At 48.3% G+C, this 17774-nt stretch overlaps 1 protein-coding gene across 3 annotated transcripts in view; it reads right to left on the reverse strand.

Moving 5' to 3' along the window:
- Nucleotides 1–17263, reverse strand: part of LOC104326666 (uncharacterized) — a 61788-nt gene extending 44525 nt beyond the window's left edge. For all 3 annotated transcript variants that reach the window (XM_075412826.1, XM_075412824.1, XM_009931467.2), the window contains exon 1: nt 16763–17263. In XM_075412826.1, coding sequence (XP_075268941.1) covers nt 16763–16831 — 69 coding nt within the window. In that variant the 5' untranslated portion in view covers nt 16832–17263. The remainder of the gene's footprint in view (nt 1–16762) is intronic.
- Between the last annotated feature and the right edge of the window lie 511 nt (nt 17264–17774).

Genomic DNA, 17774 nt, shown 5'->3' on the forward strand with positions numbered 1-17774 from the left:
AGATTTGGTCCCACAGTATAGCCCAAAGAAATTAAAGTGGTAGGACAATATAAAAGGCTTCATGGAAAAAAGGGGCTCCCACAGTCTTGCTAATCACCCTCCTGATGCTAGCCATGGAAGGGTAAGCACCCGCTCTTCTATAACTAACCACAAGTTTTATGAGCAACCTTTCAAGTGCTGTTCAGAATCAAGGCAATTAGAAACACCTATTGAGCCACTCTTGCTAACACCCCCCTTTTCTTTTGGAGGAAGAGCACACCAGTAGCACATTTCTCCCAACATTCAGACTTGATTTCTCCCATTATTCCCACTTGTTTATTATAGACTTGTTCTAGACAACACTGTCAGAAACAAGAATATTTTCACAATATACATCATAGGAGAACTGTAAAAACAGCTTAAAATCCAGCAACTGTGCCTCTTATGCATGAAGTAAAGAAATAATACAACTCAGAAGTCATATTGCCTCTGATGTCCCATGACCTGCACTGTCTTTCGTAAGTCCTCTCATCTCTGATTTTGTGTGAATTACCCTCCTGCTTAGTCTTCACATCTTTCAGAGATATCATTTTCCCCCCATTTATCATCTAGAAAGATCTTCTACTTCAGTATTGTTACATTCTGTTTTTATTAGTAAATAGTTCCATAAATTATATGCTCGTTTTGGAAACTGATGTCTCCCAAGCTCCTACATATGAGACCCTAGCTCCCATGTTCCAACCCTAAGAGAAAACCAGCATTCATAGCAGACTAACCATTAACCTCGCAGAGCTCAAATTCTATACGTGAAACACCTTGTCATAATACACCACACAGGCAAAGATCAATGGAAGACAAAAAAAGGACTACCTGTCTGCATGGATAACAAGAATTTCTAGAAACTATGAAGATATAGGGAATCAAAGACTCACACTCTGCATTGCTGGAGATAAACGCTCTCTCCCTGACTCTTCCCAGGCTTTAACAGAAACACTTTTCCGTCTTCAACAGCACTTCACTAAACAGTGGTATTGACAGAATCACAGAATGGTGTGGGTTGCAAGGGACCTTATAGATGGCCTAGTTCCAACCTCCCTGCCATAAGCAGGGACATCTACCACTAGACCAGGTTGCTCAAAGCCCCGTCCAGCCCAGCCTTGAACACTGCCAGGGAGGGAGCAGCCACAACTTCTCTGGGCAATGTGCTCCAGTGCATATCTAACCCAAACCAACCATCTTTCAACTTGAAGCCATTAACCCTTGTCCTATCACTACATGCCTTTGTAAAAAGTCCCTCTCTGGCTTTCTTGTAGGTCCCCTTCAGGTACCAAAAGGCTACAACAAGGTGTCCCCGCAGCCTTCTCTTCTCCAGGCTGAACAATCCCAGCTCTCTCAGTCTTTCCTCATAGCAGAGGTGCTCCAGCCCTCTGGTCATTTTTGCGACCCTCCTCTGGACCTGTTCCTACAGGTCCACGTCTTTCCTGTGCTGAGGGCTCCAGAGATGGATACTGGACTCCAGGTGGGGTCCCACCAGAGCAGCACAGTGCAGCAGAATCCCCTCCCTCGCCCTGCTGGCCCTGCTGCTTTTGATGAAGCCTGGGATACAGATGGCCTTCTGGGCTGTGAGTGCACACTGCCAGGTCATGTTGAGCTTCTCAGCCAGCACCCCCAAGTCCTATTGTGTTCAGGCCTCCAGCCTCACTTATACAGTCCCTGTCTACTATTAGCCACAGATCTACTTTTGTCTAAGGCAGCACAGCCTTGTTTGCCTCCTAAATTCAGAATCATGGCACTGCGGTAACAGAAAACGTGATCTCCATGTCAAATATACCTCTAGATCACGGCTTCACCTAGAACATACAAATCACATAACTGTTTAGAGATTGGGAGAGACCTCTTGGTATCATCTAGCCCAAGCTCCTGCTCAAGCTGGGTCAACTAAAGCAGGATGCCCAGGACTGTGCCCAGCACACTCTTACTACCTTAACTCGCAGAATTAAAGAGAAGAAAATCTCCAGTTCACACAGACATGTGAATGTTTAGACGGCACAAAACAAGACAGAAAACAAAGGACCCTCCAGTCTTTCTTCAGGTAACATATCAGATCTGAAGTTCAAACACAGCAGCCTCCTGTCGATGAGGATCTCAGTCTTGCACCTGGGTCCTTCAGCTCTGGCACCGGACATGCCTTCTGTCAGGCTAAGGACTCCCACTGCCAGATGGAAACACGGACAAAGTACAGAAAGATGGGTTTGTGTAGAATAATCAGACGGTATTTAAGGAGAACTGAGTATAAAGCTTATAACTTTGAGGGAGATTTAACATGAAAGATAAACTAGTAGACAGAAGAAAAAGCTAGAGACAGAAAAAAAATTTTGCCTTTCTCTTCACACTGCTGCTTGTCACCTGAGTAATGACAACTAGCTGCAGCCAGAATTGCCCAGGTCCTAAAAGGTCCAGTCGCCCTTAGAGTCTGAAGCCCTGAAATACATCAGACAGTTAAAAAACCCCCACCCTGTTAAAGCAAAGTTCCTCTTTGATCTTTGCCTACAGAAGAGAAATTAACCTGCTATCATCTGATCAAAAGTAATTATATTAAGAATGATCTGGGAGCTTATAAGAGAGTAGGGAACCTCACTTTTAAGGCAAACCAAATCTCTCCCAACAGACTTCACTTAACGGCTATACTGTCCTAAAAAACTAAAACACCAGCAAGGTGGTTTGGTGCAGTGGAGCGTGTTTGCAGGAAGAGCAGAGAAGACAAAGATACAACCGACCACAGGCAACTCCTCATTCCCAGTTTCAATCAAGAGTGCCCACAGGCTGGAGGGCGTCATTCCCAGTCCCCCTATGGGAGGGAGGGAGTTTACCTCCAGGCAGGTGGCTTCCCCAGCAGAGGCCAATGCTGCCGGTGCTGCCGCATATAAGGCTGTTTGTGACAGACTCGTTCACTTGAGCCCTCGCACTCCAGTAAAGCCCCTTCCACATGCCCTGGAAAGAGACTTTGCTGAGTTGGTCTCACTCACTGGTTCCTGGCACAGCAGAAAGGGATGAGGAGCTCAGTGACTACTGATCTCTCTGCTTTGGGGAACTGATTTTTGTTTCTTCAAACTGGACAAATGAAACCAGTGCTCATTTACCTTCTCCCTGCCACCCTGCCGACAGAGCAGCTGCTAGTGACATGGGCTTCCTACAGCACAGGGCTCTGCTGCTGGCTCTTCTCCTTCCCAACGGCTTGCGTTCAGTAAAAACATTTTACTAAATTTCCCCACTGTTATTTTTCCAGGTCAACAATTGCTGTAGTTGCCATGGGACACTGCCTGGTCTTGAATGAGGGAGGTGCCATCCTCCCAACTACAAAAAATTCTGAACTAGAGAGAGTGGGAAAACCAGGGTGACTGATACACAAAGGCAGTTTTGAGCCATGGAACAACATGAGGAAGGAAGGAAGGAGTGAGTCAAACAGACCTTCAAATTAACGTGTAACTCCTCTCACAAGTTCTCATTTAAATTTTATTTTAGAGATATTCAGCATTACAGGGACAATTTATGCTAGTAAACAAGGCTGTAATGCTTGCTCTTTCCTCAAGAAAAGCAAGAGCGTTAGAGATTAGAGGAAAGGTTCAGTTCAGTCTTCAAACATCCACAAGTGAGCTCTGACTGCCCAGACTAGATCCGGGTTTTACAGCTGGGGTCCTCCAACAGCTAAACTTTCAGCCAGAACAGTCCTAGTTTGGAAAAGCTTTCTAAAGTCTTTTTTCCCCATTGCTATTATTATTATTTTCCTTCTTAAATTTCATAATAGCTCTGCCTCCAAACTCCTTTCCCCATTTCCTCGCAAATGGCTACAATTCAAACCCAGGGTGAATAACCCTTGCACATTGTTCTGCTTGACAGAGCAGCTGTCTGGCTGAGTCAGTGAAAGCGGTGATGGGCCAGTGGGACACAGCACTCCTCAAGGCCTTTGTTTTCCAGGCCTGCCCCATGCCAAAGACAGTAAAATTCCTAGTTTTCTGTAGGAATGCTGCAGGTTTAGTCAGCCATTCCATCTTCCACATGGGTCTAGACTCCAGTTAACCATCAGTGGTTTCACAGATTTGAGGGAGGCAGAGAGTCACTCTAGGTAGCCAAGTCCACAATGTTTTAACAATACAGATGTCATTTTTATTGAATGCTTACCTTAGACATAGACAAACATGGTGACTGGCAACTCTCAGGGTGCAAGTGGTGGGAGTCATTAACCACACAACATGGAAACTGAGCATCTGTTCTGAGGGACAATGACTGAACTTGATCTCCAGAAGCATGGGCTTAGGTTGGCTTACCTAGATCTTAAGAGAGGAAAACACTAGGCAAGCACACAACAGTAAGGACGTGAGTGGTGGGTGGGTGCAGGGAGGTGCACGTGTGGTCCTCATTGTTTTAAATCCTCTCCCTCATCCTTCTGTAATTCCTCAAATACATGTGGTTTGAACGTACTGCTTGCACAGCGAGATTATGTTTGTCTACTCTCTACAGCTCCTGGAAAGAAGTTACAGCTGTGGCCACACCTGACTAGAACTACAGAGATGACAGGGCACTGCCCGAGCCTTGGGGATCCTCATTCGCAAGTGGAGTGAATCAGAGGACTCTATGCAGAGACAAGTGCAGTGGGGCCGGCTTCAGCACTGAGAAGGGGCAGAGAGACTAGTCAAAATGCGGTTCATGCCAACCCCACAGAGCACAGCGGGACTCTCTGCGCACTCATTTGCCCTGCATCATCAGTTCTCTTGCGGCAGAGTCTTCATCAAACCTCTACTAAACCTCCCCTTGTTCTTCCTAGGGCTAAGCTGAGATGATTTTGCAGGGGAAGACGAAAGATGAAAACACCAGGGGCTTTCACAAAATAAAAAAAGCAAGTCCTGATGCCTCATCATTGCTCCAGAGAACTACACTATATAGCACCAGTGAGCCTATGGTGCACGAGCACATGGACTCCATAGTCACCACAAACAGCAGACACTTGATGTTCTCTGATCACAGGGAATTGAATACAGCTGATGCCTACAACTGAGCTTCTCTGTTTTAGATCAGCTAGGGATCAGGTCTTAAACACAGGTACCAGGTGAGCCACAGCAATAACCTGACTCCTATCCACCATGGGTCTGTTCTCAAAAGCTCTGGGCAAACATCATTAGAAAAGCAAAGCCAAGATGATCCTTTTAAATTCCACTTGAGATAAACCACCAAAAGGCAGTACTTGCAAATAGACTGGAGCAATCTCAGTTCTACCCAGCAGAGACCAACAGCATAGGCACCCATATATAAGCACACGCTCCTCCCACCAGCCAAACTTGTGTGACAGGACACAAAGAAAGCTACCAACTAAAAAATGAGACTTTAAAAAGCGTCCTAGGCAGAAAACACCCAGACTGTGGTCCTTAGCACCCAAAATACTCCAAATCTTTGAGAATTCTATTCGGTTTATTCATCCTCAAAGCCACTATGAAAACTAAAATTTCTTTTTATAAACATAGCTGCAGTTGTGTTTGGGGCCATGATTTAACGGGTCACCATGTTAGAAATTAGATGAGCCAACGTCACTACAGCCCTCACTCAGCAGGTGGATGGGGTCTGGTAACAAAGGTGTTACCACTGAAGTACAGCCTTCAATCCTCCAATTTCCTCCTTGCTTTTCCAGATCACTATGTTTTACAAAATAAGACCGCTTCTGCAGTACAGGAGCCAGGGAAATGGTGCAGCTCTATGCTGCGACATGTATCATCCTTTCTGGTAAGCAAGATTTTTTACAAAATTCTCAAACTATCCCTATGCTGTTAGCTTAAGAGGCTGGTTAAAGTTTATAGCTCTTACTACGGCAACAGAAACTACACACTCCTCCAACTCCACTTCTACCTGCAAATGAAGTGTCCAGTCCCCAGTAAGCCTCCAGCTCTCCTGCCACCACTCGGTTTCTGCTCAGTACAAACACCCAGTGCACCCTGGCCTCAGCCAGCAGTCACCTGCATGTGATGGAGCCACACAGTAAGTTTCTCACCAACTCTGTTACTCTACTCGTCGCTTTGCTGATGTGATAATGAGATTTATGGCTTACTCATATCCAAGTTTCAAGGATTCTCTCAGAAGACTAGCATCCACCTGTTACCTTTCTCACCCTATGCATGGAGACAGCATTTCACACACACAGTTCAGAAGGGAATTAGCAAAGAGAACAGTGGTAAGGAGTCAGGAAATACCCACTGGAAAAAAGCAGCAACCTACAAAACAGTTGTGCTATAAAGAGATCCCTCTGCAAAGGAGCTCAACTCCTCTGACAGCTCACAGCATGGAGCCCTGGCATTCCCCTGGCTCACATCCCTCGGAAGCAGTGGTATTCAGCAGTGTTGGCACCACAAAGCACAGCAGCCCAGAAAGACAAGAAGGAGCCTGAAGGATTAAAGACCTTCCTTACAGGGCCTCATCCACCCTGCATTAAGACACAGTGACTTAGCTCCATCTGTAATTTACAGCCCATTTGCTCCAAGCACAGTCAGATTAAAAGCAGCACTATTTGTCACAGGCTGACAACCCTCCCAGACGTAAGGGGAAGGCAGTACAAGGGACACCTAGAACCGGAGGGGCACCTATAGCATAGCTAATCTTATCTGTCACGCACGTACTGAGAGAGGGGAGGGGGGGTGCTCACATCAGTGCCAACCACCCCTGCCGAGGACACAGGGATTTCAATGCACCCCATCCCCACTGGCCTAGCTCAGTTACTACACTGCTGTGATGAAAAGAGGTCCCTTCGCAGAGGCCAGCTTCTCTGACAATTTACAGCATTGCACGGGTCCCTTCTACCAGGGAAGTACAGCTGACAGCAGCTGGCATAAACAACACATCTGCCAACAGTTTTCACATTCCCTCCTCAAAAGAGCCATAGAGGGCAACCGCCATTACCCTGAGATACTTCATTAGCTAGGAAGCAGCTGCCTGCGTTGGGAGACTTCACTCGACACTCACCTCTGCTCAGCCATAAAGAACTGTATTAGCCAGATTTGCAAACACGAGGAACAATGCCTTACAGTCAGTCTGGAAAATGTTTTTGGAGCACATGAGACATTTCAGGCTTCTCCTCTAAAAATCCCACATTTAACCCTTCTGAGTGCAAGCAGATGCGAGCTGTTTCATCTCTATGGATTTACACCAAACTTCTTGTGTTTTATCATGGAATGAGCCAGTAATATAGGATAATCCTTCAAGACCAGATCTCTGATCCATCTGGTCAGGCATCTTTAAAGAGTTAGGACCATGAAAAAATTTGCAATGCCTCTCACTGCACCAGATCCTTTCATGGTAGGTACTGCATGATTCCAAAGGGCTTCTAGTTGGAAGAATCTGGCCAAAGGGGTGGCCTCTTCATTCCATGCATGGAGGGATGGGCTAGAGATGAGTGGCACAAAGACAGAATTTGAATGTTTACTCTCTCCTCCAATACAGAAGTTAGAAAGCACAAATTTTAATTAGTAAGAGGCAGGTTCTAACCAAACAACAGGTGATCCTTCAGCAACATGTAGTTAAGGTATGAAACTTTTTGCCACAGGGTGTTCCGGATGCAAAGACCCTACATAGATTTGGTGGGTGGAAGTGGACAGGTTTAGATAGAATTCCACCAGGCTACTAATTCACAGACACCAGTTCTGTCTCAAGAAGTCCCCGAGACCAAAGTATGTGCTGTTCTTAGAGTCTCCCCTAGATGTCCACCTCTGGCACCTGCAGGAGATACCGTATCAGGGGAAACAGACTGTAGATCTAACACAGGATGGGTGCTCTTAAGCCCCATTCATGGAAGGAGGCCACACAGCGCTTCCATTTACTTGCAATGTCACAACACAAGGCAACACAAAGAACAAAACCCAACAGTGTTCTTGCAGATCCAACTCGCCTCACTCACCACAGATAGCCACTGACACAGTGTCCAAGCATCACATACTAAATCAGCACCCCCACACACCATTTCAGGTGAAAGACAGGGGAAAAGTTGCATTGTACCGCAGCCCTCTGCAAAATACCACGGAGGGGTTTCCCAAGAATGGCTTGTTCTGTCCAAGCCAGAATAAAGGGTTTTCTACGAACAAAAATATATACATGGAAGCTGTTGATTTTTTAAGCCTCTAAATTATGTCACTTCATATGCTCCACACAAATACCACTGCTCTCTCCTGTTAATTAGCCTTTAGCCAAATAACTTTTATTTCTTTGAAATAACCAACTCCTACCAATAAAGAAAAAAACTACAAAAAGAAATCCACACACAAAAAACAGTCTGGCTGCAGGCAACTGTCTGGAACAACCACGGGGCTTAGTGTATAGTAACTGGGTGACAAGATATGGAAGAATTATTTTATCTTTTCCCAGCTTACATCCAGACACACTCCCAGCAAACTGGAGGATCTAGCTGCCTGTCTGGCACCCCTCCTCAAGATGGGAAGTTCCCCATTCAAACAAAGGAAATTTTCTTCCTGTCTTATGCCCACATAGAGCTTGGCAGAATGTGGCCTCTAACTGATGTCCTTACTTCTTGGCATCAAATAAAAAATAGCCTGCATCATGGAAACAATATGACCCCATTAGGAACGAGTAAGATGAGACAGATTTCTGAACAAAATGGAAGTGAGGGGATAGGATCTTTATAGAATCATAGAATGGTTTGGGTTGGAAGGGACCTTAAAGATCATCTGGTTCCAACCCCCCTGCCATGAGCAGGGACATATTCCACTAGACCAGGTTGCTCAGAGCTCCATCCAGCCTGGCCTTGAACACTGCCAGGGAGGGGGCATCCACAGCTTCTCTGGGCAACCTGTTCCAGTGCCTCACCACCCTCATGATGAAGAATTTCTTCCTAATATCTAATCTAAATCTGCCCTCTTTTAGTTTAGAGCCATTCCCCCTTGTCCTATCACTACACACTCTTGTGAAAAGTCCCTCTCCATCCTTCCTGTAGGCCCCTTCAGGTACTGGAAGGCTGCTATAAGGTCACCCCAGAGCCTTCTTTTCTCCAGGCTGAACAGCCCCAACTCTCTTAGCCTGTCCTCGTTATGTCATCAGATACTTGAATTCTGTGATCTCCTTGAAATCAGTTGCTCAGAACCAGGTTCGTAGCCCAGTCAAATCAATCAGTCAGCTACCCAAGGCCTATCAATAGTTTGTTCCCTATGAATGTCAGCAACCAAGGGCCCTCTATTCTCATTGTGGACGTTGACAAACATTGAGGTATTTGGGAGTACTTTGCCCAGACATCTCCTGTCCTTTCAAAAACCTAAATTCAGATAAGGACTATCTACCTTACGGTCAGACAACAAATCTGAGACAAACCCATCCTTGAAATGCGAGACATGACTAACAAAAACCTCCTCAGGCCACCTAGGCTCAGGCACTGGATTCCTCTTCCTCTGAAGGTGTTTCCAGCCCTGAACTTTTACACCTTCTCATCTGGGCTGATGCTAGAACAAGGGTTGGGAGGTGATCCCAGGCAAAGCTGTAAAGGGCCTTTCTCGGTTGTGTTTGCTGGGTAGAACCACCAATCAACCCAGTCATGCCACATGACGGCAGCTCATTTGAGGAAGGCAATCCATGGCCTCACAGCCTACTAAGCCCGAGGGACAGCTCCCCAGGTTTCACCACATCTCCTCACTGACAACACTCGTTTAGAAGGTGCGTGCCAGTGGGGCAGAGGCATTGATCTCCGTTCCCAGCACCACACCTGAAGCCTTGGCAAGCTGCAGGTGCTCTGCAGCAGGACTTTATTTCTACAGTAAGCCTGGCTGTGGGCTGACTGGCTGGCTAAGAGTGCTGGGGGAGGAGAGGGCAGGAAACAAAGACTGGCCCACACCAACTGCTTGCAAAGCTGACAGCCACTCACAGAACGTTCTTTAGGCTTTTAGCCCATGCCACCCCCCAAGCGGCATTCTGTCCTGCTAACACAGAACAACCAGGAAGACCCAGGATTTGGATTATTGAACATGCAGCTATGTGGCAGCATTGGTGGAAATCTTCCAAGCAAGATACTTTCTCACATCGAGGTCCACCAAGAAGTTTCTGTAAATGTCCACAGTATTTCAAGCCTCCATGAAGCTATCAAGACTGGAGTGGAGAGTCAACCACGTGAGCTCTTCACGTGATGTACCCACACAATGGTACTCTGTTGTAGTGCTCCAAGGGCTGTCTCAAAGAGAGAACAGCAGAAGTTTACCTGGCCAAGCACTTGGTGTGCTGCGACAATTACAGAGGAGGAAGAGAGACTACTCACCATGTAAGATCCGCTCCCTTCCCCTCAGCCAGCTCCCGAGATGCCCCAGCCTCAGAGCGCCTGTCCTACAACTGAACAATTCAGTCTGGTGTATATACTGAGGTACACATGAAGGCCAGGCTAATGTCCAAACAGACCAGCCCACAGCAGGGAAGAGGTTATAATGGGTCTGAAAAGCAAGAAGAACATAGCAAGAGAGGGGAGAAATGCCCAGAGGCACCCTGAGCTGTCCACCCCCAAGCAGTGACCAAGCTGGTCCAGAAGAAACCAGATTTCTTTGAACCGTGTTTCACCTGTGTGCTGTGTCCCCACAGCCTGGGCAGGCCCATGCCCAGACTGGCATGGAGACAGCTCTGCATAGGACACCTTGGGCCATACATCCTTTGCATCGGCTTTTAGGCCTGGGTCACAGCAGAGTTCGTACTGCACAGGGAATGCTTTCTGTGCAGATAAAGGTCACAACTAATTGGCTTTTCTCTAAATCCTTGCCTGGTTGTGGGTGGTGCTGGTGCCTATTCTAAAACAGCTTTGCTGACTGACTCTGCTGGTCAACGGTGGTGAGAGGACAAACAGCCTCTGCCCATGGCCACGTACAACAGTTACTCCAGCAGAAAACAGCCCTGAGTGGACACATACCTGTGATGCTGGTTGCTAGGAAAAGTTGGGTCACCCGGCAACCTGAATCCCCCTGAACAGAACAGGGGCTACAGACAAATGCACGGGGGTAGGAGGGGCTGGCGCTGCCTATGCTGTGGGTAGAAGCGTATTTCCCACTGAAAAGGGAATACAGCCTTTGGCTCCCACACTGAGGCATCCCAACACCACCTCAGTGACCCCAGGCATGCTCCAGGAACAGCCAGAGAAGCTGGCCAGACTGGCATGCCACGGCAGAGTGTGCCCTGCCCACCACCGCCCCACAGAGATGTCCTAAGTGGACACAAGCCTTGCTTTTTACTTTAAAAAAAAAGTTTTGCAAGAACCATCATTAAAATAAATTATGACCTGGCTCTGCTTTGTTTTCACTTCAAATATAAGCTGTTTTCCTGCTCAGGAAAACTTTTAGCATCCCAAACAGTGCAATATAAATGCAGGAGCTGTAAGACAGTGCATGCCAGCAAGAAATTAAGTAGAACTGCACTGTCCAGCAAAGCAAAATGGATTAATCTGTTTTCACTGAAATGCAAAAGTTAAATACATCATATTACATTTTCAGAACTCAATTTTTCATTCAAATAAAAATCAAGAATGGGAAATACAAGCAAAAGTAAGAAGATCTGTTCATGACACTGGGGGGGGGTGTTTTTTTAAATCTAGCCCTTATTTTCACATCAGTCAGACAAGGCCAGATGAGAGGCTGTCTCACTGAACTATCCTAAAGTCACTGAACTTCCCATTATGCTGTATTGGCAATGTCTGCAAACTGTCTGAAGTCCCACTCTCTGGAATTAAGTCATTACAGGAGATTATTGGTGCTGGACGTCTGCACAGGAAAGATGACAGCCCTTGGAGATTCAGACCTTAGAGGCCAAGTATAAAGAATTGCAAACATTATTTTACAATGCCTCAGGCGGAAGTCTCAAAAACTTCAGGTTTCTGAGGGGCTGGGATTGCCTGTTCTATTCTTTGCCTTCGCTAAGTATCTAACACAGCATTTCTAACCGACTAACATAATTCTAGTCCAAATTATCACAAACCTAACTTTAGGCATACTCATAGATACTCCAACAGCTAAAATTGTACTTATACACTTACATTCCTGCAAGTGCTTGTCCCCCTCTTCAGTGAAATGAAGACAAACCAGAAGCATCCAATGTTACCAAGTGTTAATGGGTGGAAAAGCAAAGCTTCAGTGTCAGAGTCCTCTAGCCCTAGAGGAATGAACTTGTGTGGTGGGATGTGCTGAAAAATCCATGAAGGAGAGAAAAACCTTCATTCACAACAGGAGACACGCAAAGCTAAGTTCTCCCTGTGCCAAGCTGTCTTCAGCCAGCCTGAATATGAGTGGCTGGCTGAGCACGTGACAAGCAGTCAACCCAAAGAAAGAAGGAAATTAATCTGTCCTCATTCATACAAAGCATGTGCCCTTACACAGATCTTTGCAAGTGCACCCACTGTGCATCAGTAATAACAATGCTACTTCCCTCTTTTTTGGTCTGAAGAGAAAAAGTTTAAGTAACCCTCCAGGGTCTGCAGAATAACCAGCTACCACCGGGACAGTGACTCAGAAGTCACTGCCTGCGAGCCTGAGGTTCGCTTCGCACAGCCAGTTGAACCCCCTTCGTACAGGAAGGATCACGATGATTCCAAGTCACTCATCAGGGCTGGCCAGCCAGACCAAGAGTCTCACAGCTGACTCTGGATGCAGACAGCAGCAGAAAATAACTGACACGACTTGCTGGTCCCCAGCACTGTGTATGCACACGTACCAGCTGCAAGGGCACATGAAGAGAGTTGACACGGTGGCTTTGTTAGCGCCGAGTCCACACTTCTCTTGTAAGTAAGCACCAAGCTAAAATTATGTAGCAGAGAAATGCAGTTTCCTATTGTCAGAACAGACTCACATATGACTATTCTGTTGATCGACATTCAGGAAATGACAAACACATCTTAAGTACCTCTGCCCAGGACAAAAAGGAATATGCCAAGTACATAAGTAATTTAACAACTTTTGCGGATTAGAACATCAATTGCATTGCCTCCAAAGTTGGTTGTGTTGACAGCAAAGATGGAATGGAATTGCCACCCTTTAAGTGCTCAGTTTTCTTCAGCTACATGTTCCAGCCAGTTAACTTCTTAACACACCACAATCCAACTGTTTCATTCTGTTAACACCTAGGGCCAGTAATTAAGAGCTTAGTTTGACTGGCAACGCACAGACTTGTTCCAACCAGATGCTCCCTGCCCCAAGGAGCTTGCTTGCAAGCAAAGCTTAGAAAATAGACACCTACACTTTAGCCACTACACAAATATGCAAGGGCACAAGAGCTGGAGAGTGATTTGGAAGAAATGCATTTGTGTGAGAAACCCCTACACCCCAAGCAGCAGGGATGAACAAGATGTTTCATTTGTAGAGAGCTCACTGAGTTGGCTGGAAAGTATTTCTAAGGGCTCAATATCAGTACCCCATCACATAAACCCACATGTAACCCCAGGATATGCACTTTAAAAGCTCCTTGAACGATTTGGCTTCTCCTTCAGGAAGGGCTTCTCAGGGCTACCAGTCCAAAACTGAAAGAAAAGAATAAAAAACTGTACTAGACTGTAATACTGGACAACCAACAAAAAATTCAGGCCTTGATTTACAGGCCTCTCTCATGTTCCTCATCTGAAGCATTTTACTACAGCGTGGGTCAACCCGCTGTTCTCACTCCTCTCTCCTGCCCCAGAAAGTCTGCTCTGGAACAGACCCAGTTGCCAGCTGTTATCAAAGATGAGCCCTAACCTGTAAAGTCAGATTTTGTTTTGGCTCTCGATTTCTAACAGCCAGCCAAAAACTGGAGGTTTCTGACTCTGGCCTGATCTCTAGCAAATAACACCAGACCACTGAAGCAAGAGGTGGAACAACAAGCTGAGGCACAAGGCTCCAGTTCACAATCCTTTCTTGTATTCAGCTGCAGCAGCTGAAGGACTCTAAGCCAACGGGCTGGACTATGAACTGCAATAGCTCAGAAGTGGACACGCTGCCACTGAGCTGCCCCCATTACAGGGGCATGAGCGTCCACTGGGGAGACAGCAAGGTCAACAGGACCAGTCTTCCAAGGCTAAGGGTTCAAATTTGAACCCTAACTACCACGCTTCACAGCCCAGACATTTACCAGAACTGCTGACGGCGTACGCTAACCCAACAGCGGATGAAATGTCAGTCAGTCAATCCTTCTCTTCCCATTATGGTGACTTCTGGTGAAAGGGCAGCAAAGGGCCAGTAACTTCCTCAGCAACACCAGCATGAACCATCAGACCTCTTGAGTCAAAGCCTTCTGAACAGCCTTAGCTGTCAACTGCCTTAAGACCAACTTTAGTAGGAAAAAAAAAGTCCATTACATCAACACCCGAAGCTTGCATATTTCCTGGTTTCACTTGCAGGAAGCAATGGCAGCCTCTCAGCTTCTCCAAGTCGGGGAAGACTAGGAAGACCTATCACAGCCACACTAAACTAGTTCAGGACACGTGATACCAAAATGAGATCTTTACAGCGGGCAGAAATTTCATCCTGAAGAGTTTCCCAAAGCTTGGGTGCCAAGCCACGGCTGGTCAAATCTCCCAAGCTTACAAAAATGAGTTGACAAGTTACTCAAGGACAGTCTCCTGGGACTTTGCCTAATTGCAGTATCATTGCAAACTGGAAACACACCAGCAGCTTGCTTTCCCTTGAATTTGGGAACTTCCAACAAAGGTCATAAACTGCAAAGGCAAGTGGGTAATGAAGGAGAAGGGCAGCTAAGCACACTGTTGTTAAAGCTCAGAAAGCTCTTGGTTTAGGTGGTGGATGCAGATCGGTTCTTATGCTACCCAAATTAGTTGCTCATTCTCCACTTAAGACGACTACAGATCTGGTTTTATGCTCACATCTGAGTTTTCACTAGATTTCGATGACAGCAGACAGGACCTTTTAAATAATGCACATTCCACACATGCCAGAATACGTACAGACCAATGTGAGAAACTCGAGAAGGCAGAAGTCCGGTCTGCGCCTGGCAGCCCCACATCATCTGAGGGCAGTAGAGGGAGATGGTACAGGACACTTGGCCTCATCACAGGGTCCGTGCACCATGCAGCCACAGGAAGCTCCCAGACTGCTAGCCGCTTGTGGCACCTATCCCATGTCCACACTTGCAAGGAGATCTGGCCCAACACCTAAGACAGAGCACTGCACGCTCTGTTAAGCGATTAGTGTGCTGGTACGAGGCTCAACCAAGACCAGGCAGCTGCACATGGTCCCCAAAGGCCTACAAAACATATATAAACCCAGAGTGTGAAAGTCTGGCTTTCTGCCCATACACACGTCTACCAGTCATTGCACCACTCCCCACAGCGGGCTACAACACCACCTCTGACAGTCTATGCATTTAGGCTTGCAAGAAACAGTGCAAGCTTAAGTCCCTCTTCTCTGCTGAGCCTGCAAAAATACAGACCACCTGTTTGCAGCACAAACCCTGGCACCAATATAAACAAAATGGCTGCAGATACCCACTCCTGTGGATTTTCCTGCATGCCTCCAAGCATCCTGAAGGTTGTACATACCCCTGAGAGCTCCTTCCAAAGATTCTCACCGCTTCACAACCTGAGGCTCCAAGAGACAAACAACAGAACTAAAAAAGGTGATCACAGCCACAAGGCACAGAAAAACCGTGTTCAAAAGAAACCCCTCACTGCCTCTGCAGAGATATTCTGCGCTGAATCCGTCCACCACAACCTAAAGCATCGCCCTTCTTTTATTTCCAAAAATAAAATCTAATCCTGCCTCCCCCAAGAACCACAGAATATGTAACCCCCACAGGAAAAAGTAGACAGACACAGCAAACTTTGAGGAAACATCAGCATTGTTTCTAACAAAGTTGCCATCAGCATGTCCAGCGAATGCACAGAAGTGCAGCCACACGGCAATCCGCCTCTGTGCAGCACATACAAAAGACTCCACTAGAGTCTGGCGTACGGATCCCCAGCCCCCAACTCGGGCAACGAGGGCTGGCTGCTGCTTTTCCCAGATCCCTTCTTTGATTTAGGGCCAGGCGCTGTACTTCCCGCAGTACTGATGCTGATCCAGAGTAACTCCGCTCATTTCAGAGGGTATCCCTTGGTTCACCACACTCACCAAATCAGGATCTGGTAATTTTTTGTAAGTAACTCATGACGACTCCATTTTTATCCCATTGCATACGGCTCAAAAATTCCTCCTTGCATTTGGCAGGAAGGGCTTAGATATTCCTCATCCTGAATCTGTGATCCTCATTTTTCTTTCGAGCGCTAAGAAAGGATGTAAGCAGAGTTCAGAAAGCCACAGGTCAACGCAGTGAGCCTGACTGCAAACTTCAGCTCAGATTCCAGCCTTCTGGACCAGAAGGGAGAGAAATGCAAATAACGAGCTGAAAGGCATTTCAGGCAAACCGTGTTTGTACAGTACCTAGCACAGGGGGTTGTAGCCTGGCGAGGGCAAGGAGACGACAGATTGCACACATACAAAGGTAACTAGACAGGCAAATGCCTATGTAACTAAATGCGAACCCCGGTAAAAGTCGATACCTCTAAAGAACACGCAGCTCCATCTGCCTTTGTGCACCTCCCTGTACTCCCTGCTGCACCGTGCAGGGAACTCAGAGCACAGAAGCAGAACTTCAGTAACACGAATGCAGCCTAGGCCAGTCCCCGCTGTGCACGCTGCCCGAGAGGAAACTGGCCCAGCATAACAAACGCTGAAAGCTCCCAGCGTCTCCAGGCCCCGTTATCAGCTACCTGAAGGCTGCAAAAAACAACCCAGCCCGCCGCGGCCGTTCTTACCTTTAGCTGGAAAGGCTGGATTTCGTTCAAACTCTGGTTCCTGAGCTTTTTAGTGAGGATCTTCAGCATGGTACAAATGCGAGGAGCCAAGCAGCGGCTAAGCACGCACGCACACGCGCGTCCACATCTGCCGAGCCGCGGGGCTCGGAGGGGCTCGGCGGAGCCGGCACCCAGAACCCCCGGCGCGCGGCGGGGTGGGGGGCGAGGCTCCGGACTGCCCGCTGCCAGCTGCGCCCCGCTCCCCTCCCGCCGCGGGGGGAGGGGCGGGAACCCCTTTCCGAACCCGACAGAAAAACTGAACACCAGACTTCCTCCGCTTCCACCCCCTGCCCGGTTACGCTCCAGAAAGGGGGGAGGTACCAGCTGGCAACGTGCTGCCAGGGACCAGCGACACCGGGCGCGGAGCGCTTGCTGCGGGACGGCGGAGCGCCCTAGCTCCGGCCCCGGACCCCGCCGGGCATCGCGCCCCGATCCGCCGGGCCGGACCCCCCACGCCCCGGCCCCTGCCCGCGACGGGAAACTTCTAACGAACGGCGCGGCACCCGCGGCGCCCATTGGCCGGACGGGGCGGGGCGGGGCGGGGCGGGGCGGGGCCTCCGCTTAAAGGGGCTCGGCCGGCCCGGCCGTCGGTGGCTGCGGGGCTGGAGCTCTGGCGGCAGCAGGCAGCGGGCTGTGCTGCACCGCGCCGCGGCTCGTGGCCTGCTCCCGCCGGGTTCCTGTCCCCCGGTTCGGAGCATGGAGCTGCAGGGCCGACTCGTCTACCCCGTCTCCGCCCGCCTGCGCCGGGAAGCTCGCCACGGCAAATGCAAGCGCGGGGCCGAGGCGGCACCGGCTGCCCCCGGGCAGGGGCACAGTGCTCCGCGTCCGTGGCTGGTCCTCCTGCACCTCCGGGAACGTTCCTGGGGCCTGGCGGGCCGGTTCCCAGCCGCGCTGAGCCCGCGTTTGCCCGCACGAACAGCGCAGGGCTTTCGCCCGCTGCCAGCGCCGCGGCAGCGATTAAAGCTCCCCTGGG

This window comes from Opisthocomus hoazin, chromosome 2, assembly GCF_030867145.1.
Source record: "Opisthocomus hoazin isolate bOpiHoa1 chromosome 2, bOpiHoa1.hap1, whole genome shotgun sequence".
Lineage (NCBI taxonomy): Eukaryota > Metazoa > Chordata > Aves > Opisthocomiformes > Opisthocomidae > Opisthocomus > Opisthocomus hoazin.